Genomic DNA, 27,539 nt, shown 5'->3' with positions numbered 1-27,539 from the left:
TCCAGGCCCAACACTATCCACTGCACCACATAGCTTTTGGAACCAGGGCCATGATTAAAACATCCTCATCGCCCCCTATCAAAATCAAAAGCTTAGGAGGCTTGATCTAGAAAGCGGACAGAGAAATTCCAGTCCAGTCCTAGGCATCCCATCAGCAAATCCTTCCAACTATGCCTTTCTAGTAGAAAAAAGCTAGACAGAAGACACAGATCCCAGGACCAGGAAGAGAGCCAAAGCCCAAGGAAGGATCCAGGTGGGTCAAGCAAGTCAGGGATTAGATAGTAAAGGCATTGAAGCTCTTTTAAAAAATACCAATATATATGCAATCTTTTCTCATGCCGTCCATTGTATACTTCCTAATCTGAAAGGTGACAATGGAAGGACCCCTTAATTTGGACAGAGGATACCTAAAAGGCATTTCTCTTAGCCTTAGACATATGACTTTAGGAAGTATTTGAAAAAATTAAACACTGAAAGAAAAAATCTCTGGGCTCCCCACACCCCCAAATATTTCTTACCTTTTAAAGCAAAAATTACTGTGAATTTTTCTAAACTACCAAATTTGTTTCATTTTCATATTTGTTCATGAGTATTTTTATGTGCTTTTACTGCTTTCAGTCATGATACCCTGAAACCCTGGCAATCTTAACTCTGGCTACTTAGAAGCTTGGGAAAGTGACCTTTCAGTTGGTCACTTCATCTATAAAATACTACGGGACAAGCAAATGAAAAAGGACATTTTTTAAATACATGCATTGCATTGATAAAATCATCGAATTCACTCATCTGTAAAGAAGCAAGCATGAAACATGACTGACCATAAAAATTTGATATTTATTTAATCGTTTGGGAATACAAACAGGATTTTTTAACTCGACGTGTTCAGTTAACCCATTCAGTCATTTTGATCTTCATCCCAATCCTTTTTTCCTGTTGGAGGTTTTGGCCCACCAGCTGGCCTTGCCATGATTATCTATTTTTTAAAAAATGAAGTGGGGGGAAAAAAAACACCAGAAAACAACTTTTAATCACTCAATATGCAGAATACGAATACAAAACATGGAAGAAAAAGACAGATTCTGTATCAAAATCAATTAAAGTGAGATATTTTAGAAGCCATTTCCCTGCTCCATTTGTGTTATCAGAAACAATTTATATTTTGAATCAAAACTTATTTTAATCTTTAATTCTATGGTACTAGAACTTTAGTTCTGTCCACAGAGATTACAAGACTTATTAGAGGAATAGCTGTTTCCCTGACTCTAACAGCCCACACTATTAACTTTCCAAAAACTCATCTGTAGTCTAAGACCTTATTCTTCATATTGGAGTACTATCTCTCCACCTATCATCCCTCTTCTTAAGCTATCCAATATCATCTCATCTTTCTCTTAATTTAGTGCAACTGTTATAGAAGTCTAGACGAGGGGGAAACACTCAATTCAGGGAATTAATTTTTCAATTATTAGAATTTTCTTTTTTCTAAAACTGCTGTCTTAAAAGAGCAGCCAGGAGGCAGGCAATGGGAGCGAAGACTTGCTCGGGGTCACCAAGCTAGGACATGTCTGAGGTCACAGTCAAATCAATAGCCTACTTGTTGCTAGGGCTGAGTCTGAATTTTGTTTTTTCCAACCTACCTGATCAACTCGGAGTACGGTTACCGCAGCATTAGTAGCCAGCTTGATGGCCCAATATTTCCCGAGGTAAGTATCGAGAATGCCAGCTTCCAACATATCCTTTACTGCAGCAGTCTCAGCCTACCGATAGAACACAAAACGATTTTCATTCATTTTCTTTCTAAAAGTACCAAAAAGCAAATTAGAACCACACACCTACACATCAATCAAGGTCAGAGGGTTTACTTCTAAAAGGAGTGAAAGGTGGAATCTGAATATCTGACTTGGTAGCATGAAAGCTTCTCTAGTCGTGTGAGTTGCTGAAAAGAAAGCTTTTACGGTATACTCAAAAGGAAAGGATTCTCTTCCAACCTCAATATCTAATCCAACGTTTTTGTTTCCTTCTTGATGTACTGCATAAAGTTTAGAGATCACTTCGTTAGCCTTAACTCCAGAATTTTCTGCCAGTGCCCGAGGAATAGCTTCAAATGCTTCTGCAAACTTCTTAATAGCATACTGCTCGAGTCCAGGACACGTCTGAAACAAAGTAAAACGTTCTTAATGCCTTCACTTCGACTTGAGCACAGACGAACAAGAGAAAGGGGTATACCTCTCCATACGACGTGATCTGCTTAGCCAATTCAATTTCTGTCGCTCCGCCTCCGGGCACAAGACGCTTATCCTGTAATAGACATCAGAAGTTAAATTTTTGCAAAAACACAACTATGACAGCGTTCAAATACTGACAGGTTGTCTAACTAAAGAGAACTTCAAAGCCATCTCTTGGAGATTGCAGAGGTGGCATCGGGTAGGAACAAGAACAAACATCTCCCTCATGGTTATTTAGAGGATTGTTAGCTACATCAAGATTGATTGTATTGAAGAAAAATCTCATCAAACTGAAATTCATCAACAAAGTTTGCTTTCACATACCCTTGTGAGAACTTTGAAAGTATTCACACCATCATCTACTGCCCTTTCTATGTCGTCCATTAGATTATCTGTCGAACCTCGAAGTACTATAGTGGAAATGGCACCATCTTCCTTTTCTGTAAGAAAGAATCAAAAACTTAAAAAAAAAAAGGTAAATCAGAAAATACCAGAAACGGTTATTTTTCAAAAGCAAACTAACCATGCTTAAAAACAACCACTTGTGTGTCTCCAACTTCTGATAAATAAACACTGTCACAGTGGCCCATTTCTTCAAGTACAGGGGGCGTCTAGAAAGAGAATTTTATCATCAATATAATCAAAGTAATCAAACCATTTCAAACATGAACTTATTTCCACTTACATACCAGTCTAGGAAGAGCGATAGCACCAACAGTTTTACATAGTCTTCGGAGATCCCATTTTGAATTCAACCTTTTAAAACACCAAAAGAGAATTTTAAGTTGCTGAATTAACGCACACACAAAATGTGGCTTGCAGATAGAGCCGCCCATGGAAATGGGTCACCACAAATTTCCCTAAAACACCCCAATGACAAGAGTTTTCTGGTGTCCTTCATTTCACACTATTCATCGTAATGTCAGATCTAGCGAAGGGAACAAAAAATGCTGGATTTAGAGTTAGACCCGTGTTAACATACTCATCTGGCACCTGAAGCGATCTGTATCTGCCTTCGCAGCCACACAAGTTCCTATTTGTGTTCTATACAACCCTCTCACCTAGTAGTGCAATTGTTACTTCCTGTTCGACATGCGTACAAAGTTCAGTGTTCTGCGTGGTTCTCTTCTATACCTTCCCAAAATTATGTTTCTCCGGCAGTTGTCGGGCCCTTTCATCATTTCTCTGCTACCACAATGGTTCATATGAACAAAGAGGCCCAGTGACCCCAGGAAGTGATCTTACACCAGTTCAGCAAGCTGTAACCAACGCCCACTTGTTTTTGTTCCACCCGTGAGCTAAGAAATGTTTAGGATAATCTTTGTTTGCCTAACTTCAATCTTTTTAGTCGAAACGGGTTTCATTAGAATTAGAGGATTTTTTGTTGACAGAGCTTTGGAAAATCACTTGTTAGCTGGAAAATGTTAAGGATTTCCTGAAATCTGTTGCTATTTAAAAGGTCCCTCTGAAACGTGAAAATTACTTGTGTTCTGCCCCCTTTTAACTCCCACTCGTAGGTTCAACATGGCAATTTTTGAGAACATATATAGAGGTAAAGGTGGGTGAAGGGTGCCTGATTAGACTGACGTGATGGACGATGCACTGAATCACAGCTCGAACAGGCAAGGCAGATGAGTACATTTTAAAGCATTCATCGGTGCCCTCCAATTGAAGGTTGTGAGATGAGAGACAAAACACGTCACAGCAGGAGGAGAAGAACCGGCATCTCCCATTCCCTTCAGTGTTCCTGCCCCATCCCAGGGCACGGGGAAGGCAGACCTTGGCCTAACAGAGAACGTTCTATGCTCTGTCAACATCTTCTGCTGGCCAGGGCGGTGATCCCGAGTCAGCATTGCAGCGGACGCGGCGTGTTACCAATAATGGACGGGAGGTTAAAAGCCAAACAAGTATCGAACAGGAAGTTCTGGGCCGTCTGGGCGAGCCGCGGGGATGAGCACCGCCCAAGTCATACCCGCGGACTGTTGCCATTGCAGCAGCTCTCCAATGCGTGGAGGGGGTGACAGGCGGCAACAGCGCACACGCGCACGCACACACACACACACACACACACACACACGCTGTGACACACCACGCCACCACATAACCTCCTGGAAGTGAACAAAAGCATCTGTGGCCGTGTGTGTGCCCACTTTTAGGAGGATCACTAGGGCTCGAGTACAAGAACCACCGTTCTGGAGGGACCCGAAGTTCTGGGGGTCAATCTTCTGCGGAGGCTCTACGGCAAGCCTGGCAGGAATCCCAGGGGACGCTTCTTACCTGACCAACATGATGTTGTATTTGTTGGCATAATGAAGAGCCATGTCCGCCACCTTGCCCCCCGTCACGATCACGTTTGCGCCGGAATCGGCAATCGCTTTAACTTGTGAATCCATCAGGTTTTCTTCTCCTTTGCTGAAGTTCATGAGCTCTTCTGCGGTCTTGATCAGCACGGTGCCCTGGCGGCACAAAACTGGTTTCAGCTACGCCTCACGTCCCCTCCTATGGGCACGTCCTGAACACACAACTCGGGCCTTTCTTCTCACGTGTCACCCTACACACGAGCCCGTCTGCCTCTTCAACGTCCCTCTCCCAAGAGCAGAACCCGCTGACGCTGCAGCGCTAGTGAAACGGCTGCGCCCGCCTGTCTCTGGGCCTCTTACAGAGGAGGCGACGGAGGCAATAGAGGGCGGAGGGACGCCCAGACTCGCCCAACGGGCACGTCTCACTAGAGCTCAGGAAGTCGAGTCTCCCTCCCTTCAGGCCGCCCCGCTGCCCTCACACAACGAGAGCTTAAACCAGCCCCTTAAGGACAGCGTTGTTATCTTTCCTACGTTTCCAAGAATAACGGTCATAATTTAACACAGCAAATGAGCATTTTCTAAGAACCATACAAGAGGTGGCCGGGCAGCTCAGTGGACTGAGCCAGGCCTAGGAGGTCGGGCCTCGGCACTGGGCGAGTCATTCCCCCCCCCCCGCTGCCCAGCCCTTATCACTCTTCTGTCTTAGATACACTCATAGTATTGATTCTAAAAGGGAAGGGAAAGGGTTAAAAAAAAGGAAAAACAGTACTTTACAAGTATTTCCCCCTTTGGACCCTGCTAAGTAGATGCTAACATTATTCCAATTTCGCAGAGGAGAGGTCAAGTGACTTGCTCAGGATCGCACACCTAGGAAATATCTGAGGAAGGACATGAACTTAAGTCTTCCTGACTTTAGGCTCAAAAGACAAGAACCCAGCAGCTTCTAAAAGATTCCACCCAGGGGGCAGCTGGCTGGATGGTGGATGGAGGCCTAGAGATGGGAGGTCCTGAGTTCCAATCTGGCCTCAGACACTTCCCAGCTGGGTGACCCTGGGCAAGTCACTTGACCCCCATGGCCCAGCCCTGGCCGCTCTTCTGCCTTGGGGCCAATACACAGGATTGATTCCGAGAGGGAAGGTGAGGGCCAAAATGAATAAATGAAAGATTCCACCCAGTTTTAGAAATTAACATTTTGGCTATGACTTCAGAAAGAGGGTCTCTCACAAGGGAATCTTTGGAACTGCTCCTAAGATGGACTCTACCTACCTTAGTTTCTGTTATCATGCCATCGAAAGGACAAGAATACACGGCTATTTTAGCATCTTTGATTGAAGTGACGTCCCCTTCGGTCTCTTTCTTAAAAACCATCCCATGCAGTACTGAAGAGGAGTGGATGCCAGAGCCCTGGGAAAGAACAGAATACTCTGAAGACCACCCACACCTGCAGGGAGGACTCTGAATGTCCTCCTCTCTCAAACTCCACAGGTTCCAATGCATTGAGTGTATAAAGCTTTAATATATACTTCAATCAACTTGATTGAAGCTGGTGTGATGCTCCCCTCAGATCCGAACTCTTTTTTGGCCCAGAGGAGGCATGAAGATGATGACGAAGCTCTCTAGAATGTACCCGGTCTTGGGGTTACTAAGTTGTCAGACACAGGCCACTTCCAGAGTCAGGCTTGGATTATTCCAATTTGGAAGACTATCAGAGCTCGCACCCCACTCATGGCATGTCCTTTAAGATCCTTGGCTTGCTCATCTATACTCGAGTAAGACTTTAGGCCCAGTAGACAAGTATTATATAAACTATATAAGTATTATGGCTATCTGCCCCTTTCAGCCCCATTCTCAATCAGTTTGCCAGTTTTGCTATGAGTCAACAAACATTACTAAAAATAAAAATGAATTTTAATATCAGAATCTGAAAAAAATGCAATAAAAAAACCTTACAGCCATCCACAACCAAGAGATCACATCTCTAAGTTAAAATGGAGATACATCTTTCAATTTTTGGATGGCCTAATGTTTTTTAAATTAATTTTTGAATTAAAGGCTACAATTTCTACAACCTAAAAACACCCTAACGTTGGGAGACCATATTCAAATGATAAGAAGTAGCATTTACTTAAAATAACACTTTAAAGTTGAAAAAAAAAATAGGTTCCTCAAAAAGATTCTGATGAGGTCAAGCACCGTAACACCCCATGTCACTGAAGAAGAATCAAAACTGGAACTTGAACTCAGATGTGACACTAAGATCAGTGGGATTGGCACTATCCTCCATTCAGGTGGAGACTAAAGAAATCTCAAAATCAAGCACATTAAAGGTCATTTTAATTTTTCTTTAAAAAGGAAGAATTATTTTTGCAACTTACCAGAATTTTACACACTCTGATATTATCAACATTGAAGTGACCAGAATCAGGAAAAATAGATACTGTAGAAGAAGAAATAAGATTATCAATCAAAATCAGCCATGAGTGGGGGAATCACATGGTCAGATCCGTGGTGAACTTAAACGACTTCTGTAGCATTTTTGCTGCATTAACCCTGATGAAAATTGACAAAGGCCCAAATGAAGGCGAGAGCTGTCACAGTGGACTGACGGGACACATGGCGAGAGGGAGAAGGTTGGGGACGCCTGTTAGAAATTGGGAATTTGAGAAGAGAGCCCGGAGGGGTCCCAGGGATAAAACACCAAATCCATTCGAGACAGGCCGAGTTCAAGGTATCTTTGGAACCTACTGAAGATCAGGGGAAGCCCAGAAGTGGGCATAGAGGCCTGTGAGTCATCTGCACAGAGATGACACAGTGAGAGCCAAAGAAGGCCCTCAGGAATAAGTGCCACCACAACTCGAGAAGCACGAAGAGAACATTATCACAGAAACTAGGAATGAGGATATGGCCATTAGAGTCAACATTTGTAACCACGATTAATTTTGCAGAATGCCACCCACATCCAGATGGCAAAGAAAAATGTGTTGGCTCATTTGTTATAGTTTAAGTAAAAAAAAAAATCGTAAAATGCAAAGAATTTACAACTTGGACAAAAAGGACCTAGAAATTGGTTACCCCCCCCCCCCCCCATCTCTATTCTCCAGGTCAATTAGACCGCTGTATCTTTGAGAAGTTTGGGTCTCGAGTCAGGGAATAAAGCAAAACAACAAAACGAACAAACTACAAATAAGATAATCCACAAAAATAGAATATCTTATTGGATACTAAGGCTTGAAAATGACTAAAGTCTCTTTAGACTAAGGCAGGGTATAGACTGAAATTGGTTGCTATGGAAACAATCATAGATAAGAAAACATCACTGGGGGGCTATCTTGCTTTTTAGCTCTACTGGCCTTATTAAGCATTAAGTGTCAAACCCACAGCCCACAATTCTGACAGTGCAGTTCAACTCTCTCCGCCTCTCTCTCTCACACGCACGCACACACACCTCCACCACCACCAAACCGAAGCAGAAGATAACGAGCTTTTGAAGGAAGAGCCGTGTCTGTGGACTAGAATTACGTACCGCACGCCTGGGAAATAAGCTTCGCTAAGAAGACCTCGTTGCCGTACTGCTTGCTCATAATGGAGGTCTGAAGGAGAGCTGCTACTTCGTCGGTGTCTCTAAGATTCTTTGCAGAGCAACATACCAAATCAGGAAGAATTTCATGGGCTTTCCTGCAAGCTATTTCATAGCCTTCTATGACCTAAAATACAAACGACACCATCAATCGGTCACTCAAAAGGCGTTTGTTATTGTGACGAGGAGAAGAGGCAGACGCCGTATCGCGACGCCCCAAACGGCTGTGCTGAAATCAGAGCACGGGAAGGGCCGGCACCACGCGTGGAACTTGGAGAAGGCCGCGACCAACCTACGTGCCAACACGGCAGGGAAAAAGCCAACTTCGAGCCGAGCCAGCAGACCAGCAGAGGCAGCGCTGTTCGGACTGGACGAAGCCATCCAAGACGGGAGGGAGCCATCTGACCCAAGGAGCGATTTCCAATCCGAAACGAAGCATCTTTCTAGAAAGAGCTTGTTCCTCCTCTATAAATAAAAACCTATCCTGCATGTTTTGGGATTCTTTTTCTATTTCCTTTGCTCTCTTCCTCCAAAAGAGAAATCAGAACCTTTGTAATCAAAGGGCAGTCAAGCAACACAAATACCCATACTGGTCATATCCATAACCGTGTCATTCTGCACAAAAATGCTCATTTCCAACACTATGATTTGATAGTTCTAGAAAGAATAGCTATAGCAGCAAGACAAAAGAAATTAAGGAATCAGTAATCAAAGACAGTCAACTACAAAGCTACCAACTTTAGTAAAGTTGAAAATAAGAGAACCAGAAAAATGATCAGTTTATTAACAAAATTTGATTCAGTGACAAAAAGAAATTTGATTAAAAATAATTGCACTACATATAAGCTATGTAGTAAGATCCTCCCAGGAATTACATTACTCAAACTACAAAATGCCTGGGGAAAAAAAAACAAACCACACACACACACACACACACCACAAACACCTTTCATTTTGTCTAAGGCAGAAGAACAAGTAGTAAGGATCGGGCAATGTGATTTAAGTGACTGGCCCAGGGCCACACAGCTAGGAAGTGTCTGTGGCCACATTTGAACCCAGGACTTTCCATTTCTAGGCCTGGCTCTCTATCCACTGAACAATTTTTTTTTTAACACAAAGAAACGTTTAACTAATGAGAGTAATTCATTTCTCATGGTAGGGCAACATAACGCATAAAAATGACCATGCTACAAAAAATAATTTCTAGATTAAGTGACTCACATATTAAAAAGGTACAGCAGCACTTTCTGGCTTAACAAAGAACTAGAGTGTCCACAAATTAGGAACATCTGAATAAATTATGGTCTATCAAACATAATGAAATAGTCCGAGAAACGGAGTGGAAGAAGCAAGACCATAAGAATAACGATGTGAGTAGAACATCGTAACGGGTAATTCTGAAACACTTCGGAAGACTTCAGAATGGCACCTCTTTAGGTATGATCAATACCACACAAATCTGGTTTGGTTTGGGGAATACAGTGATAGTGATGCAAAAACCCACCCCAACATCTTTCAATAAAAATACAGATAACAGAAGGAAAGTCTGTAGATTCAGTTTCATAAGCAAATCCTTCTGATCTTCATCTATATAAATGTACATTCTTTGGTTGACAACCGAATTCCTAATTTTTTAAAAAGTGACATTTACAGAAAACCAGCGGTCCTACATAACACTTTTCTGGACATTGTAACAAAAGCAGTAATAAAAACTTTGGTACTCACGAAAATCTGAGAGAACTAAAAAAGGTGGACAGAAATAGGCTTTACTGATCCTATTTCTAATGACAGCAAATTACAAAATGAAATACTTGCCTCTGAAACCGATAGGCCAATCCTCAGGAGCTCTTCCGCTAATTCTAGAAGGGCTCCAGCAAACACCAGGACAAAATTTGTGCCATCCCCAACCTCCTGTTCTTGCATGTGAGAAGCCATCACAATCATCTTTGCAGCAGGATGCTGTACCTGTTGGTAGATAAGAATCAAAAAGTTAAAATACTTCTCTTTGGAACACTGCCCAATATTAGTAAAAAGTCCATCATTTAATATACATTTTAAAAAACGTTTCATTGACGTTATTACGTGAATACGGCTGTCTTGAGGGCGAGCTAGCGCCACGCTTTCCCCAAGGTTTTATATTCCTAATACAATAGGGAAGACTTGTATCATCTAGCCATCATCACTATTCACGACAAGTACTCTGACAAGACAAAAAAAACTATAAAAAATACAAATATTCGGAAAGCCAAGCATGTCAATGTAAGTACAACTAATATCCCAAATGAACACCTGAAGACATCAAGAAACTCAGGAAACCCTTTCCTTCTGAACAGATTTACCCCAAACATCCTTACACTAGATGCTGGTTCTTAACAATGACTTAAATTATTTAGAAAGTTAGAAATCCAGAATACTTCATTCCTCAGACATGCTCAGTTCAGAAGTACTACTTGATGGTGACATTTGCTCATGCTCACAAAAATAACAAGATGGAGAACAACCTGCCCTGGCTTCAACTTGGGGCTCATCTGGTCCAACTCAGGACAGCGGACTCTCCTCCGCGACCACCATTACGGCTAGTTTCCACAATAAGACAGAGACCCTCAAAGGCGGCCAATTTCTTTTTGTTATCCCAAATGTTTATAAGTTCAAACAAAACAAGCATTTACATATGCAAAGAAAAAGCTTTTACACCACAGACAGCCCTTCTGCGTGTTGGACATCTCGAACCCTGCCGGCCAGGGCCCAGCCCCTCCTCCCCCGCCCGGCACCAACCAAGTCCTTCTGGAGGCCCTTCTCAGTGCATCGCTCTGTGCTGCGTACGATGTTCTCTGGGTTCTAGTCATTTTACTGTTATTTCATAAAGCTCCTTCCAAGTTTTAAAAGCCCGCTTGTTCAGGCTTCCTTAGGGAACAGCAGTATTCCATTTGTTTAGCCATTCCCCATTTACATGTCTACATTACTCTTTAAGGCATGTGAAAACATAATTCTTTTTTTTCCATAACCCTTCAGCATTAGAATCAATACTGTGTATTGGCTCCAAGGCAAAAGAGCAGTAAGGGCTGGGCAGTGGGGTTTAAGTGACTTGCCCAGGGTCACACAGCTGGACAGTGTCTGAGGCCAGATTTGAACCTAGGACCTCCCATCTCTGGGTCTGGCTCCATCCACTGAGCCACCCACCTGCCCCGTGAAAACATATTTCTTTTTTTTCCTTAACCCTTCAGCATTAGAATCAATACTGTGTATGGGTTCCAAGGCAGAAGAGGGATATGAGCTAAGCAATGGGGGTTAAGTGACTTGCCCAGGGTCACCCAGCTGGGCAGTGTCTGAGGACACATTTGAACCCAGGACCTCCCATCTCCGGGCCTGGCTCTCCATCTACTGAGCCACCCAGCTGCCCCGTGAAAACATAATTCTTCAGGGATCATAGTATAATCAGAAGAATACTACTTATGTGTTTTTTTTTAAATAGGCTTCATATCAAGAAGCAGCACAAGACTTTTGAAAGTGTTGTTTATTTTCCCAACTGTAATTCATTCCTATCTCCTTTTATTTAATTTTGGTGCCAGCTCATTGTCAGTCTGCAGTGCCTGTCTAGAATCCATAAACAAATCAACTAATCCAAGGGATTGCCTATTAAATGAATGTCATAATCTGGTCTATCTCCATTCTTATTTCATTTTTATTTCCTGACAAGAAGCTTTTACAAATCTTAACCTCATCCATTATGTTGTCAAAATATTTATTTCCAAGATATGTGATAAAACTTTAGCTAAAAAGAAACATTTCATAGAGAAGATCCTTCTAAACAGCAATGGATTCCAGGAAATCTGTATAATTTTCCAGTTGGCTGAAATAAAATCCCTAAACTATAACTTTCTTTCTGCACAGCTATGTTCATCGAAAATCTTCATAATACTAATTTGAAGTAAAAGGTAAGCTTTTAGTTATTATTCTACCAAAGAATCCTGAATTACTTACTTCTAGCTCTCTTAAAATTGTAGCTGCATCATTCGTCACAAACAGCTTCTCCAGATGATTGATAACCATTTTGTTCATTCCTAAAAATAATAACAATTCATATTACTATACAGTCCTTTAACTTTTACAATCGATTACATCCCCAGACACCCATTAGAAGTACATTTTTAATTGTTTCTTCTTTATATACAGCTTTACATGACTCTAACATTCTTGAAAGCTAGCTCATGCCACACTTTGTCCATAAAACATTCCATCTACAAGTAAAAATGACGTCTCTGAATTCGTAGCAGCATTTGTCTGCAAAGCACCTCAGAGGTCACCCAAATCTATTAATTTCATTTTAGAAATGAAGAACTTGAAGCCTAAAAATAAAATAATTTGCCCAAGGTTATACACTTATAGTCATAGCAAAGGGGGCCAAAAGTCACGTCTCTTCAATTTAGTCATCTTTCCATTACAACACATTGTGGAATGGAATATTTCAGGGCAAAATTTGTCTCACTTGCCTTTTTATCTTCATTCTACCAGTACTCCAGGATATAGTTCTTAAACACAGCTTGCATTCAAAAATAAGGTCAAGTTATTAAAAATATTTTTAATAAGGGAATTGGCAACACTGGCTTCTGCTCTTTTTAATTTTGGGGTCAGATCCTTTTCATAAGATTTTAAACTAATTCAATATCCATAAAATGAATCTTGAAACAACAGGCCAATAAGTATTTAGTGAATTATGAGAAAGTTAGAATTACCATTTGGTCCATATGCTGTACGAGTAGTCTGGGCAAGCTCTTTACATGCTTGAATATTCCTATACACAGCTTCCTCTAATCCTGAATAATGCTTTAAAAGAAAAACAGTTAAAATTATATGGTTGATGATAAATGTAATCAGTAATACAGGAACCTGTGAAATAGAAAAGATGTTGTTATTCATTTTCATATTCCCAGCCTCCATATAACAAATGCTCCATCAGCACCTGAATGTAAAGAATCTCAATTTTTTAGAATTACAGTTCAATTTAGACATCAAAACCCTGCTTCTTTCTCAAAAGACAGTTGAAATGGGTAGGATATTATTTGTTAACTAGTATTCTATTACTTCAATTCCAAAAGCATTGTCAGAGCCAACATTTTCCATTTTCTTTGATTCTCAAATCTTATTCCAAGATTTACATTTTGATCAAATTTTGATTCAAAAGACAGGGACATTCTATATAATAGATGCTATTATCTGAGCGATACCAGATAAACCATGTTAATGCCAACTTTGGCCATGAACACATATTACTGCTACTCAAAACAATGGGTTTCTTCCTAAGAAATTCTTTTTTTCATTTTTTGTAAATCGAGAATCTAGCACCGTACACCACGTGTGTATGTAGCCTCACACAAGAACCATCATTATCCTACTTTATCTCAACAAGGCCATTGTGAGGTAGATATACTGAAAGTAATCACCTTATAGATTATCCTCATTTATTATAGATGAGGAAGTTGAGGCTCAAGTCATGTAAGGCAGGATTTAAACTCAAGGACCGAATAACTGCTATCAATACAGACTTAACCCCTTAGAGTCTTAGGCAATTCTCTAAATCTCTTTGTTGCATGGTAAGTGTCAAATGTCAAAATGTCAGAGCTTTGAACCCAAGTGTTCTGGACCCTGAGGATAGTCAGTGCTTTCTATCACTTCACTAAGCGACTTTGCTGCCTCTCATAATAGGCCCATAATGCTGAGTTAGGAGTATGTAAATTATTTTAATAAAAATTTTGTTGAAAATATTTTATCTTGATTACTTTATGGTCGAGTTCTTCAGTCAGATAACTTCATAATTTACAGAGACAAATTTCCCGAGTTTCTATTAGGAACAAAGTTTGCAAACAAGCAAACAATTCAAAAATTAATTTCATAACTAAGTTTGCAAGACCCCAGAATCCTCAAAGCATTTAGCTGTTGCTTTTTATCCTTCAAAAAACCTCAACTCTGAAAATATTCTCTCACTCTGCTGGTGAAATAAAACCAAGCAAAATGGCAAAACTATAAAAGAAAACTTAAAATAAGAATCTTTTACTAACATCCCTGAAATGACATAATGACTCAGCCTTGGAATCACGACTACAGGCTGGTAAAATAAGGCTAAGTTAGACTAATCTTTGGGAGAAACAGAAGTAAAAATCATGGACTCAAAAATCATTTCAGGTGGGCAAGACTTTGGTTCAGCTCACCTCGGACATCCCCAGAGGAGGCCATGTAAAGTTAGTTTAATCTGAGCCTCGATATCTGTAAGGAGGGTAATAATACCCTCACCGAGCAGTTAGAAGGATCAACTGAGATCACAGGCAGACTTGCAAGCCAAGTCTCGGTGCTTTTTAGGATCTCAGACCCAGACCTGGAAGTGACATCAGAGGCCACTTTCAGAGGAATTTATGCCTCGGTCCGGGCTCCCTGGAGCCAGTGCTCTATCCACCGCACCAGGCATCCTCGAAAGAAAGCCAAGCTGCCTGCAGCCAATGAACTCTTTCCATTCGCTCTGGTACACTTACTGGCGTCAATCCTGGATAACGGGCCACAACACCCAGAGCCCTTTTTTGACTACAAGCACCCTGTCTAGGACCTTTCTTTTGAGCCAGTCGTACCACTAGAAGGGGAATAAAGGTTGGCGTCACTGCACTACAGGCGCAAGAAAGAGAAAGTAATCTTGGTTTACGGGAGGTAGGACTAAAGTATCCTCATTCAGAACCTCGCGGTAACCCAGCATAAGCAACTTTAGTCAGCCAAAACAGTAAAACATAAAACAGAACATTATAATAATTAAAAGACCTATAACAAAAGCTCGGCTGCCGGACGGTCCTTTTCCCCCTCTTAACAGCATCAGAGCCGGATCCCCCGAAAGCCTTCCTATTCCACCACGACACGGGTTCGGAGGAGAAATGCATCTGAGACTACCAGAGCTTATTCCAGGGATTAGGGAGCAAAGACCCAACTCGCGTGGTGGGGAGGTGGCCCCGACGCACGTGACCAGGCCTATCTGCCAAAGCGCAGGTGGCCTTTTACAGTGGCCGCACTAAACCGCGGCGGCGCGCCCAGGCCTCAGATCCCTTCGCATGGGTCGCTCCACGACCCCCCCCCCGCAGCTTCTGGAACCTTCTCCGTCCCAGGGGCCTAGCCCGGAGGGGTGTCCACCCAAATTGATCCACCTTTTTTTGCCCTCCCGGGGGCCCACACCCAGCCAGCTTTTACCCCGCTAATCCCCGCTTACTTTAGCTCCTTCTTTCAGCATCTGGGCGAAGCCCGGAGCCTTGGGAACGTGGAGCGCCATGGCTTCACGGCCACCACGGAACACAACGAGGAAACGACAGAACAAACCGGAGAAAAAGCACGCACAGACCGCTGGGAGAGTTGCGCGCGCAACACCCTCCGCCCCTTCCCTCCAACTTCTCACTTCCTCTCCTTGTGCATCCCCCCGCCCCTCGGGCTGGCCGCACCCACTGGCCCAACGGACGCGCTCGGATTCTGGGCGTGGTCTGCGCGATCTCGGCCTAGAAAGCTCCGCAGGCCTCCGGCTGAGCCGGCGCGGGGCGCCGCTGGAGGGGCGGGGGTACCGAGGTGCGGTGGCCCGGAGGCCCGGAGGTCCGGAGGTCCGGTTCTGCCTTCTAACCTCCCCAACTTCAGGTTTGGGAGCCAGGAGTCACGACTCCCGGCTGTGGGTGGACCCCAGTGCCAAGTCCTGTGATTCCTTTCTCTCCGCACGCTTGGTGACGTCATTAACCTGCCGGGGCCATCCCTGCTCAGGCCACATAGCAAACTGCAGCCAAAGTCTAACCCTTTAAGAATGTTCCCTATTTTTTCTTTTTTTTTCTTTTAAACATTATTTTATTTGGTCATTTTTAAACATTATTCATTGAAAAAAAAAGATCATTTTCTTTTACTCCCCCCCACCTCTCCCATAGCCCTGGCGGGATTCCACTGGGTATCACGTGTCCTTGCTCCGAACCCATTTCCATGTTGTTGGTATTTGCATTAGAGTGTTCATTTAGAGTCTCTCCTCAGTCATGTCCCCTCCACCCCTGCAGTCAGGCAGTTGCTTTTCCTCAGTGTTTCTGCTCCCACAGTTTATCCTCTGTTTGTGGATAGTGTTTTTCAGATCCCGGCAGATTGTTCAGGAAGGTTGCATTGCCCCTAATGGAGAAGTCCGTTTGCTATTTCTGTGCCAGCCACCCAGGTCCAAGTCTCCTTACTGTACACAGCAAATCCACTCTGCGGTCAGATCCTGGCCTCCGGACCTCCCCTTCGCCCTTCTCCAGGGCGCCGGCACGCCTGCCACTGCTGCAGCCATTGCATCTCCCCGAAGACTCGTTTTGTAGCGGTTTCTACAGCCTTGTGAGCCAAGGAGGATGCTTAGCCCCATTTTACGGATGCGGAAACTGCCTGAAAGAGGCTGAAGCCCTTGCTGGGGGGGGGAGGGGGGGGTCACACGGCTGAGTGACTTGAGGCAGAGTTTCCACACAGACCTTCCTCCTTCCTGACTAGAGGTCCGGCATTCTGTCAGCTGGGATTGAAAGTCCTTTGCAGTCTGTCTCCTTGTTTCAGCTAAACTGATTTTGATCCTGTTCCTCATACAGGTCCCACTGGCTGACAGCTGGGCCATTTGTCCCAAAGTCAAGGCCCCTCCTCAGCCTGCCTTTTGGAACCTTGAGGCTCCTTATCTACATGAGGCCTGCCGGCCTCCTGCTTTTTCTGCCAAAATTCTCTTGTATCTACTTTGTTTATACCTGTACCTCCTCTCTCCTAGCTAGATTGTACATCAGGCAGCATGTGTTGATTATTACTGTATGCCAGACATTGTGCAGCAAACTAGGTAAGCAAATACAAAAAAATTAAACTCTACAACCCGTTTTTAAATTTAAGTTAATTTATTTAGTCAATTTAGAACATTATTCCTTTGTTACAAGAATCACATTCTTTCCCTCCCTCCCCTTGCCCCATCCTTCCCGCAGCTGACCCACAATTCCACTGGGTATTACATGAGTCCTTGATCAGAACCCATTTCATATTGTTATATTTGCATTAGGATGTTCATTCAGAGTCTCCATCCCCAGCCATATCCCCATTGACCCATGTGATCAAGCAAGTGTTTTTCTTCTGTGTTTCCACTCCCACAGTGTTTCCTCCGAATGTGGATGGTGGTTTTTCTCCTAGAGCCCTCCAAGTTGTTCGGGTCACTGCATTGCCACTAATGGAGACATCCACTACATTTGATTGTGCCACAGTGTGTCAGTCTCTGTGTACAATGTTTTCCTGGTTCTGCTCCTCTCACTCTGCATCACTTCCTGGAGGTTGTTCCAGTCTCCATGGAATTCCTCCACTTTATTGTTCCTTTGAGCTCAATAGTATTCCATCACCAACATATACCACAATTTGTTCAGCCATTCCCCAATTGATGGGCATCCCCTCGTTTTCCAATTTTTGGCCACCACAAAGAGCGCAGCGATGAATATTCTTGTACAAGTCTTTTTCCTTATGATCTCTTTGGGGTACAAACCCAGCAGTGGTATGGCTGGATCAAAGGGCAGACAGTCTTTTAGCACCCTTTGGGCATAGTTCCCAATTGCCCTCCAGAATGTCTACAACCCTTTTAATAGGTTAGGGCAGCAGACCTATCCTTACACTACCATATCCTCTGATCCAAATGACTCTGGCCTCCTAGCTTTTCCTAGCACAAGCCACTCCATCTCCTTACTCTAGACCTTTTCATCTCCACCTGGCAGCTCCCCTGGTTTCTTTCAGATCTCACCTAAGGTACAGCCATGTAAGTAACTGTTCTCATTCCTCCTTAATCTTAAAGCCTTTCCTCTAAGACTATCCCCAGTTTATCCTGTATATACCTTGTCTATGCACTGTGGCTTGTCTCCCATGTTAGACTGGGCTCTTGGAGAGCAAGGATTCTTCCCTAACCGTCTTTGCATAATTAGCTCAGTGCCTGGCACCTAGTAGACTTAATAAGTGCTTATTGATAGACTTACTGCTTGAGGGCACCCAGGAGGTGAAGGAGAGAGAGAGAATTCCAGGCATGGAAGACAGCCAATAAAAATACACTGAAGTTCAGACATGTCTTGTTCCAGTAACAGCCAGTCTCACTGGATTGTGGAGGGAGTAAGAGTGAAGAGGCAGGTGAGGGAGGGCTATCAAAGCCCAATAGAAGATTTTATCTTGGATACCAGGCAATCGGGTACCACTGGACTGGAGTTGATGGAATGAGGGGGGAACAGTCAGGTTTATGCCTTAGAAGATCAGTTGATAGCTGAGTGAGAGGGAAGTTGGAGGAGAAAAGCAAATACTGCCTTCTCTCTTTTCCCTCACAGAGGACTAATTTGTGAACTTGGACAGGTTGAATGATTTGAACTTCCCTTTTATGGCAGGAGACGTGTCCCTGGGAGCAGCAGTGGCTGAGGGCAGCATCTCAACATTTAGACACACTAAGAACAAAACGAGATAAGCTAAGGACGAGTCTTGGAACCCTACTCGAGGCACCAACCCTAGAAGCCTTCAGGAGTGACGGCTAATCTCACGAAGACCCCACTAAAGGAGAAAAGGGCTTCTAGTGCAGAGGTAGCAATCAGTCGTCCTTTCCCCCATGTGTATACCTTATCCATGAGAGCCCCTTCCATTGTATTTGTTCCGGGAAGTCAGCCTTGCACTGTACAAATCCAACAGTCCCACCCAAACAGACTTTCTTATGGGACTGAGAATTAGGGAAAAGGAGTCCACTGCCCTCTGGGTGTTAGCCTACCAGTTTCAGTAAGAGTGGGGGAAGTACCCATCAAACATTTATTTTACTTGTACATACTTTGATTGTATTGTAGAATCTGTAGAAAATGATTCCTTTGTAAAGAGAGATTCTTATTTTTCTTTTTTTAAAAAAACCAGTCCAAGAAATCATTGGTTTTGCTATTTAAATTCATAAAACTTCCTAAGAGATGTGACCTAAGCAGTCACTAGGGAGATAAACTCAAGTATGTGTCTAGCAGATGCTTTTTGTTTATCACTCAAGTGTTATTCCGGATCTAACCCTCCTTTTCCAATCCATATAACCGATTTTACTACTAGGAGTCAGTGGGGTTTTGTAAACTGGTTTACAGAGCGTTGGGTGGAAGGTTTTGGTGTGGAGATGGACTGGACGGCGTCTCGGTCCTTGCCAACGCTCAAATGCTGTGATTATCCACAGAAGGGCAGACATGGTGGATTTTCCTAAATAATCACGATGGATTTACCAAGTCCACTCATGGCAGAGAAATCATTTTCCAAAATTAATAGAAATGCAACACTTTATTAAAGTAAGAGAATCTTTACTATGAATTTACAAATGGTGGAGCGACAAATCATTTTGCTATACTGTAAGCCATACTTTCAAGGTATTTCATAAATACAAAACCTCAACATTCTCAGTATCATTTTTACAGCTTAAATATACATTTACAGCATTTCAGAGGGACATAGTATTGAACAGAAAAGCCGCCTTGTGATAGCTTACTTCTGCACACAGAATTTGAGTAGTTACATACTCCACGTATACATATGAAGTGAATTCCATGGAGAGATGACATGTGTTTAACATGTACTGTACACATACTGGAAAACAGGAGCCTGATTTCTAATCATTTACACGTTCCTTGCAAGGTCTAGAGGCAAACTCTACATTCTGTCAGAGGTCAGGAACCAAAGCCTGATTCCGTGTCTTATGTTGTGGGCGTTCCCTACGCTAAGCCATGTAGGATCCTTCCTGGTGCCAGAGAACTCTGGGGCAGGACTGGCTCAAAAGCTGGGAGAAGCCATTTCCCTTTTGTATCCCGTCTCAAGAGAAAACGCTTTTCCATGGTTCCATATCCTGGAAAAATGTGTGATTTGGGGAAGGCAACCACATAGGGGAAAGTCCTCCCTCCTCCGCCTAGCCTGGATATCAGGGTTTTAGGTTTCCAGCTGACCTCCTTAGAGCCCCAGGAGAGAGTTTCTGCTCTTGAGCCAGCCTTGCCCTTCCTGGAGGCCCAACAGTGACTCTTTCCACTAAAGAGAAGAGACTTGAATCCAAGAGTTACACAGAATAGACTCAAGCACAGGTTAACTCTCCGTTCTTCAGGCCGGGGCTCGAGCTCCAAGCTTCAGAAGCCTCCGTCTTCTTTCCTTCCGCTTTTTCTCCCTGGATTATTTTAAATTTACTTTGAATTTCTCACTATTCACTGATACATCAATTAAAATCTATTTGCATATGTTTAGTTCTTAATCATATGAACTCATGTCAGAGTTTGAGAGATATTTCAAATATAAGTAAACATTGATCGTTCCTTAATTTAAATGATCAAAATGTTTAAATAAAAAATATGTACATTATGTAGCAGAAATATAATTTCCCCAAACATCTGCAAAACAGCATTTCTATATACTTTATTCAACTTGGTGGCCAAATGATACATTAGAAAATGGATTATCTTTAGATAATTTAAAATTTTTTGAATATTATAATACAGGATGCAGCAATATTTAAAAAACACAAAAACCAAGCATTAAAATTTTTTAAAAACTTTATATGAGGTCAGGGACTTTTAGGGGGGAAAGAACTTACTACACTAATATTTCTGGTACTGGTTTCGAACAAGATGGTATGTGAACCAGTAAATATTACATTATTAAAGGTCTAATTTCTCTTGGGAATACTGTGATAACTCATATATCTTGGTTTGACTTGAAATATTTCCATTAGTTTAAATTATATTAAAATTGAAAATTATTCCTGCTATTATTTTTACCTTATCAAATATTAAATTTTAGATTGAAAGCATATGCCTACAAATTTTCCTACATATAATTTTCAAGAAGGAAAAATATCACAGGCAGGAATTTGTAAAAACAGTTAATATATACAAAACCTTTCTTTTTAAAGATAAAGTTAATGCTATGATGTTTCTGTTGGAAAATTCCTCCACGTCACCAAGTATTTTGTTTTTATTATATTTTAGGGCCAATTTGAATCTGTAGAATAGTGTGGAACAAGAATTTGAGATGAACATTTCAATCTTTACAAATTAAAAAGCAAAATGCATTTTGCAAAAAGCTAATAATATAAATAAAATTTACCATTCTTTTAGTATTTAAAGTCAGTAGATAGAAACTGCTTTAATCTTCCAATTATTTGAAACAAAAAGATCAAATTTATTCAAGGTGCAAAACACCTTAGTGTAGCAGTTAGGGAGGGGAAGTATCCTGGCATGATTCCATTCAAGCTCACTGGAGTAGGCCCATTCTTATGGTCTTTGCTCCAATCCAATTTCCCTCATTCCCACCCCCATTAATAACACCAAGAGAAAGTTTATGGTCTCAAATTATATTTTAAATTGAAATAGGGAAAAAAGGCCTAAATTAGATTGTAGAATTTTTTTTACCACTTAAAAATTTTAAACAATAAGTTTTAGTCACAGTGTTGAGATCATTCCTCACAACTGGTAAAATTTAGCTTCAATAGAATCTGAAGAAATATAGATACACTTTAAAAAACAACAAAAAAGATTAATTTCTGAGTGAAAAGTTTTAAAAAAGGAGTGGTTATAAAATCTCCATGCAGCTTAAAATTCTTTAAACTTTAAGTATACACATGATAAAGTTAATGCCATATAAAAGGTGAATTCTTAAATTTTTATTGCTATTGTTAATTGGAGTTAGTTAATTTCTATTTCTTTTGATAAATCCAATTTATGAAATTATTGTGCAGTAACTTAAAATTGGTTAAAAAATATGTCAAAACGATGGCAGTGATACTTAAATTTAAATGTGACTATATTCTTTTAAAACATTAATATGTCAGCTTTTATGTAACATTTACATTTATCATGTATATATCAAAGTTTTTAAAGTTGCACCAGAACTTTATAATCACCTTGTATATTTCAATTGTTATTTTAGATTTCACATTTACGAAATTTTGTTTATGTACACTGAAGACTAAAACTTAATTGTCTGTTGAAAAGAAACTTCTACATGTCTTCAAAGTGCCATATCGTTGGGAAAAATCTATGAATAAAGGTTGAAAATATTTTAAAACAAGATTTGTGGAAAAATCAAAAGAGTTTTTCCTTTAATAAAACAGAAATTCATATGAATCAAAAGCAGAAATACATATTAGTTCTTTTAGAATAACAGAAACTTAAGTTTTCAAATTCAGTGTATAGCACTTAAATGATTAATTTGTGAATAAGGAACACTTAGAAATGAGTTTAATTAATCACTTTCAACTAAGTTTCTGGAGAGTAAAAGAATATTTCATTTTTTTAACTTTTTATACCCAGAACCTACCACAAAACCTTTTGCACATTACAGGTGGTTATTAAGGATTACTGAATTAAAGATAACATTCAATTTAGAGGATAATATCATATAAAGTTTGCTATATCAAAAAATTTTAATGTCCCTTTTTACTTTGTATTAAAAAACAGACTAAATAAATTAACTAATAACATTAGAATCAACAGAATAGTAATATTTCTGATCTCATTCATGATTTCTGTGTGTGTGTGTGTGTGTGTGTGTGTGTGTGTGTGGTCAGACAAAAGAATTGATAAAATTTTTTAAGAACATGGTGAATTAAGAGAGGCTGCATGTAATAATGGAGAGAGTACTAGATTTGATTTAAAAAGTGGATTCAAATTCTGCCCCATCTACTTTGCCCCCTGTACAAATCACTTAAATGCTCCATGCCTCAGTTTCTTCATCTGTAAAATGAGGGGGTTGGACTGGATGGCCTCTAAGTTCCTTCTAAGACCTTACCATTCTACGCTTTACTCTTTCCTTTAATTGCTCATTGAATGTGATTGTCATTGCCCATTTTCATTTTAATTACTAAGAACTGCCAATTTTTGAAATGAGATTCTGGCTTTTAAAAGGATATAATTCAGATTTTTAAAAATCAATTTTGTCAGTTATATTCAGTCAACTCACCTGACAATTTATACTAACACAATATTATTCTCAGACAGTAAAAGTGATTATTTATATAGTGATCTGTGTAACTTCAGTCTAGAATAAGAAAACTGAGAAAAAATGTTATTTCAGTTCTATGCATAGCTTACAAATGACTAAAAGCCATCTTTTATTAGGAAATTTTTACAAATGAAAACATTTGACCATTCTGTTGTAGGGTAAAAAAATCAGTCAGAGTTTTGTCTTGATCTTACATGGCACCGATTCTAAAGCTAAGAGGTCTAGGAACCTCCCTGGAAATGCCTGTTTGGCCCCAGATACTATTCATCTCAGATTGTCATCTAGTGTGAGCGGCAAGAAGCTGAACTATGGCCAAAAAGGAAAACCCCCCAAATATTCCATTGATTGACCTTTCATGTAGAGGCCAAGGAAGTAGGAAAACAACATTCTCTCTCGGACCCTGTTTCTTGGAGTATAGCAGAAGAAGAGTACAAAAATGGGTTAGAAAACGGACTTGCATTCTGGGATTCAGGGTTCAGAAGGAAGAGCATCTCTGTCAGCCCTGGGAGCAAGGACACTTCACACGCACTCGGAAGTTGGGAAAAGACACCCGCCATTGAAGCAGTCGCAAGAGGGCTGAGGTGGGCAGGAAGTGCCCTAAGACTGAGAGGAGGTCCCCCCGGGAGCTCCTTTGGCCCCATCCTTCCCTTCCTGTGCCCGGGCGGGCCCTTCTTCCTTCGTTCCTGTATTTTGCTTTTTCTTCATAAAGAAACTTGCGTTTGGCCATAAAGTTTGTCCCGTATCCGTAGTCCATGTTGAGGAAAGGGGATGGAGGTAGCTATGGATGACTGGAAACACACACACACACACACACAAGTATTGCAAAGAGCCAAACTTCTGTCTGAATTTGACTAACTCTAACAGGTGTCGAAGACTGCATTAATGCATTTTCATTGGATTCACCTCGTACACGAGCATGGAAAGGGATTCGAATGCGATTCCGTAGCTCTTGGTACAATGGGGCAGGACCGATCGTCTAGAGAAGAAGACCGAAAAAAGGGCACATCCTGAGCTCCCTCTTCCCACCTGTATCCCCAAAGAGGGCAGAGACAAGGCTCGGGCAGGAGTCCGCTTTGTCCCCTCTCAGAAGGGAGGAGCCACCCCAGACAGCGTTAGGTGAAAGCGCGCTTTCTACACGTTTGAGCCTTTCTAATGCCTTCCTTCATCAGCTCTTTGAGAGCCCATCTAGGAATGGTTCATCCTCCAAAACAAAAACTGTTTCAATGATTTGGACTGTCACATCAGAAATTAAGTTAGGGCTGGTTTAACTGGCTTGTGATGTAGACAGAATTCATGGTTTTATAGTCATAACAATATGATTTTTGAGAAAACTTCCTAGAATAATGGAAGGAGGGATTTGCTGTAGCTGCGGAGAATCTCCACCTCTGGAGTCATGGTTAATAAGCAGGTTGCCAGTATCTAAAGTGATTGTGGAATGGTTTAAAAAAAGTTGTTTTTCCTTGACTTGATACTTCAGGCAACGAATTTGAAACTGGAGCTGGAGCTTCCTGCTGGCACCCTACTTTTTATTTATCTTTTATTTTAAGGGAACAACGTCCTAGAGAGCCATTCTTGACAGCTATAAAATTCATCCACTGATCTTCTAGAATCATTTCTCTAAGCAGTCCAAGAAAAGAAAGATGTTTTCCGTCACTTCAAAATCATAAAACATCACGTGAAATGCTGGAGAATTTTAACGCTTTGGGAGAAGGGATAGTTTAAGTTTTCCTCCCACATGGATATCGATATATACATATACATGTAATTGTGTGTGTATGTGTGTGTGTGCAAACACACACACATATATAGCATATATATACATGTATCTTTTTATGGGTATATTTCTATTTAGATATATATAGCTACGTTGCCTTCTATGAAGGTCAGATTTAATAATCAGTTTCTTTTTTCCTTTGGGAGCTTTGCATAGTTTGTAATTTATTCTGGATTAGGGCCTAAAAGAATACTATTCCAAACAAATGATTTTAGCATCTCTATGCTGAATTATACATAAGAACACATAGCCGATCAGAAGTTAGATCTCCAAACTGCTATATTTAGGATAAATAAAATTAATATTCATAGTATAAATGCTTACCAGAAAGATATTTTGACTTACACTACGTAGTAATCAACGAATCAAAAGGCATTTAATAAGTGCCTCCTCTGTCCCAGCACTGGGCTAATGTGTGAATATACATATACAAAGGATGAAACATTAAATATTTACTCATTAAAGTTTTTTTAAATTCAGTCAAATTATGTTTTTTTTATATTTCTTTTTAGCTCAAATTATTCATGAACAAACCTTTAAAGTTGGTAAAGTACAATCTTAAAATAGGCATGACAAAAACTAAGAATAAGTCTGAAATAAAATCTAGAAAAAATACAGGCAGTGTTATTTGATATATTTGAAAATCATGGCTCCTTGCATTGATAAAATCACTAGAGAAAAGAAAATAATCTAAACACATATATATGTTAAAGTAACACATTGAATATTTTTATTTAAATTGATTTGATGCCCAAACTAGAAATCTATTTTCATTTTCATTCCTAGGGTTTCCGTTTAAGCATTATCTCTTTATAATGGAAATAGTATATGTTTAAATAACAGAAAAGATGAAGGACTTCCTAAACCACACTTTCAAATATGGCAAAAATATCTTTCCTCAAAATATAACCATTTTTATTTATATCACATGCTGATTAGTTTTTCACTATTAATGTTCAGTCATGGACCTGCACTGAAGTTAGACAGAAATCTCATCTTGTGAGTTATTACTATAAATAATTACAGTATCCCTGTCGACCACAGGTATACTGAATTCCTCATGATAATCAAATGACTTTTAGTAAGCCTCTTCACTTTTCCTTTAGAATTGACCTAATCTTTTTAAAAAATATCAGATTCAAGGAAACATGATGCTTTTTCTTGTTACAGGTTTAACGCAAAGTTATGACTTTCTCCTACTTGGAATGTAGTCTATGGTTAGTTATATTTTAATAATATATTTCCTTATAAACTTCAGCTTTGTAATAAATTGTACAACTTCACTGGATTGATCAAAATGGCATCCTAGAATTGTCAGCCGGGAATACATGTGGAAGTAAAATGAACAAAAATGAAAAGGTATTGTGGACCAGAACATAGGGTATTGATAAAAAAAAAAAGTTGCCCAAGAAATTAAGGTAAGCTGTATAGTTTTGGTCACAGGGTCACTTCAGTTTGAATTTTTGTTGTTTTTGCTGTGGTAGTCTTCCTGTTATGCTTTGCTATCTTCTTTTGACTGAGTTGTATCAATGGAAATTTTTGCTTCAATAATTTCTGGGTTTAAAACTTCTTTTTCATTTTCTTCTTTTAATGGCAATTTTCTGGATAGAAATAAGAAAGAAAGAAAAGCACTCTTTAAAAAGTTATTTAACCAATATATTCTTATTACGTGAATTACTCAGATCAGCCAAAGTTATAATGCTACAGTTCATAAGGAGAGTACTGATGACCACTGTCCCTTTATGAGAAACACTTACTACATTTCTACTACATGAGTGAGTCAATAAACATTTATTAAGCATCTGCTATGTGCCAAGTGCCAGGCACTGTGCTAAGTACTGGGTATACAACGAAAGAGAAAAGATGACCTCTTAAGGAGTCTAATAGAGGAGACAACATGTACATAATTATGTACAAACAAGATACATACTGGATATAGTGGAGAAACCCAACAGAGGGAAGATACTTACTAAAAAGGGGGAATTAGGAAAGGTGCCTTGTAAAAGATTGGCTTTGGAGTGGAACTTGAAAAAAGCCAGGGAAGTAAGAAGTTGGAGATCCTGGCTAACCATTATTCTATAGTTCTTTTGCTCTTTATGGTTAAATTCCTTGAGAAGGCTGGCTTCAATAGGAGTGTTCATGTCTTTTCTTACCGCCATATTAACCCTCTATAATTTAGCTTCTGATCTCATCATTCTACCCAAATTGCTCTCCTTAAAGAAACCAATAATATATTAATTGCCAAATCCTGCAACCTCTTCTCAATTGCCATTCTTCTTGACCTTTCTGCAGCTTTCAGCACTGTGGGTCACCATCTTCTCTGTGAGTTTTTTAGACATCACTCTGTCACCCTGTTCGGGTGCCAGAATTTCGCAAGCTGGCCTGCAAACTGCCGAGGGTTCCTCCTGACTGGGTGTGGTGATTTAGGTGAAATAATGATGAATGGGAGACAGCTTTTGTATTCAACCCACAGCACAAGATAAACTGTTCCACCTTGGCTGAGGCTTAGCTTAGGCTGAGGCTTAGCCAGGATCTCCCTCATGATCATACATCTACTTGGCACACAATTTCATTCTCAATATACATGTTTCCATAGAACCTAACAACAGATACAAAGCTTAAGGAGATAGTCAACAAAACATTGTTGCTAAGTGTGA

At 40.6% G+C, this 27,539-nt stretch overlaps 3 protein-coding genes across 9 annotated transcripts in view; 1 reads left to right on the top strand and 2 right to left on the bottom strand.

The window, feature by feature from the left end:
* Positions 1 to 814: 814 nt before the first annotated feature.
* Positions 815 to 15,475, bottom strand: CCT8 (chaperonin containing TCP1 subunit 8). The gene is made up of 15 exons (XM_001363504.5): positions 15,343 to 15,475; positions 12,836 to 12,926; positions 12,084 to 12,163; positions 9,918 to 10,067; positions 8,049 to 8,229; positions 6,901 to 6,962; positions 5,792 to 5,929; positions 4,503 to 4,681; positions 2,915 to 2,981; positions 2,749 to 2,836; positions 2,550 to 2,665; positions 2,227 to 2,298; positions 1,989 to 2,153; positions 1,638 to 1,757; positions 815 to 973 (listed from the first exon to the last, which is right to left on the bottom strand). The coding sequence occupies exons 1-15, from the start codon at positions 15,400 to 15,402 to the stop codon at positions 896 to 898; spliced, it is 1,647 nt and encodes a 548-aa protein (XP_001363541.2). The 5' UTR covers positions 15,403 to 15,475; the 3' UTR covers positions 815 to 895.
* On the top strand, positions 15,401 to 20,913 carry LOC130458930 (uncharacterized). 3 transcript variants are annotated; one of them, XR_008918277.1, is made up of 3 exons: positions 15,401 to 15,721; positions 16,218 to 16,941; positions 17,283 to 20,913. XR_008918277.1 is itself a non-coding variant. In XM_056825987.1 (2 exons), exons 1-2 carry the CDS (start codon positions 15,401 to 15,403, stop codon positions 16,445 to 16,447), a joined length of 585 nt encoding a protein of 194 aa, XP_056681965.1. In that variant the 3' UTR covers positions 16,448 to 16,985. The 3 variants fall into 3 exon arrangements, 1 of the variants encoding a protein (XP_056681965.1); XR_008918276.1 differs by having other exon boundaries at positions 17,246 to 20,913; XM_056825987.1 differs by lacking the exon at positions 17,283 to 20,913 and having other exon boundaries at positions 15,401 to 15,755; positions 16,218 to 16,985.
* The window catches only part of NCAM2 (neural cell adhesion molecule 2), a 259,192-nt gene continuing 251,043 nt past the window's right edge, over positions 19,391 to 27,539 (bottom strand). For all 5 annotated transcript variants that reach the window (XM_056825986.1, XM_056825982.1, XM_056825983.1 and 2 more), the window contains one exon: positions 19,391 to 26,483. In XM_056825986.1, coding sequence (XP_056681964.1) covers positions 26,375 to 26,483 — 109 coding nt within the window. In that variant the 3' untranslated portion in view covers positions 19,391 to 26,374. The remainder of the gene's footprint in view (positions 26,484 to 27,539) is intronic.

This window comes from Monodelphis domestica, chromosome 4 (genome assembly GCF_027887165.1).
Source record: "Monodelphis domestica isolate mMonDom1 chromosome 4, mMonDom1.pri, whole genome shotgun sequence".
NCBI lineage: Eukaryota > Metazoa > Chordata > Mammalia > Didelphimorphia > Didelphidae > Monodelphis > Monodelphis domestica.
Note: the sequence above shows the minus strand (reverse complement) of the source record. Positions and strands in the feature narration are given on the sequence as shown.

Coding starts and splice junctions, on each gene's coding strand:
- LOC130458930 (XM_056825987.1), top strand. CDS start 15,401: ATGGCTTCACGGCCACCACGGAACACAACGAGGAAACGACAGAACAAA. Junction 15,756..16,217: donor TCTAACCTCCCCAACTTCAG/GTTTGGGAGCCA, acceptor GTTTGTGGATAG/TGTTTTTCAGATCCCGGCAG.
- CCT8 (XM_001363504.5), bottom strand. CDS start 15,402: ATGGCGCTCCACGTTCCCAAGGCTCCGGGCTTCGCCCAGATGCTGAAA. Junction 12,927..15,342: donor TGCTGAAAGAAGGAGCTAAA/GTAAGCGGGGAT, acceptor TTTCTTTTAAAG/CATTATTCAGGATTAGAGGA. Junction 8,230..9,917: donor TTGGCCTATCGGTTTCAGAG/GCAAGTATTTCA, acceptor TTTGTATTTTAG/GTCATAGAAGGCTATGAAAT.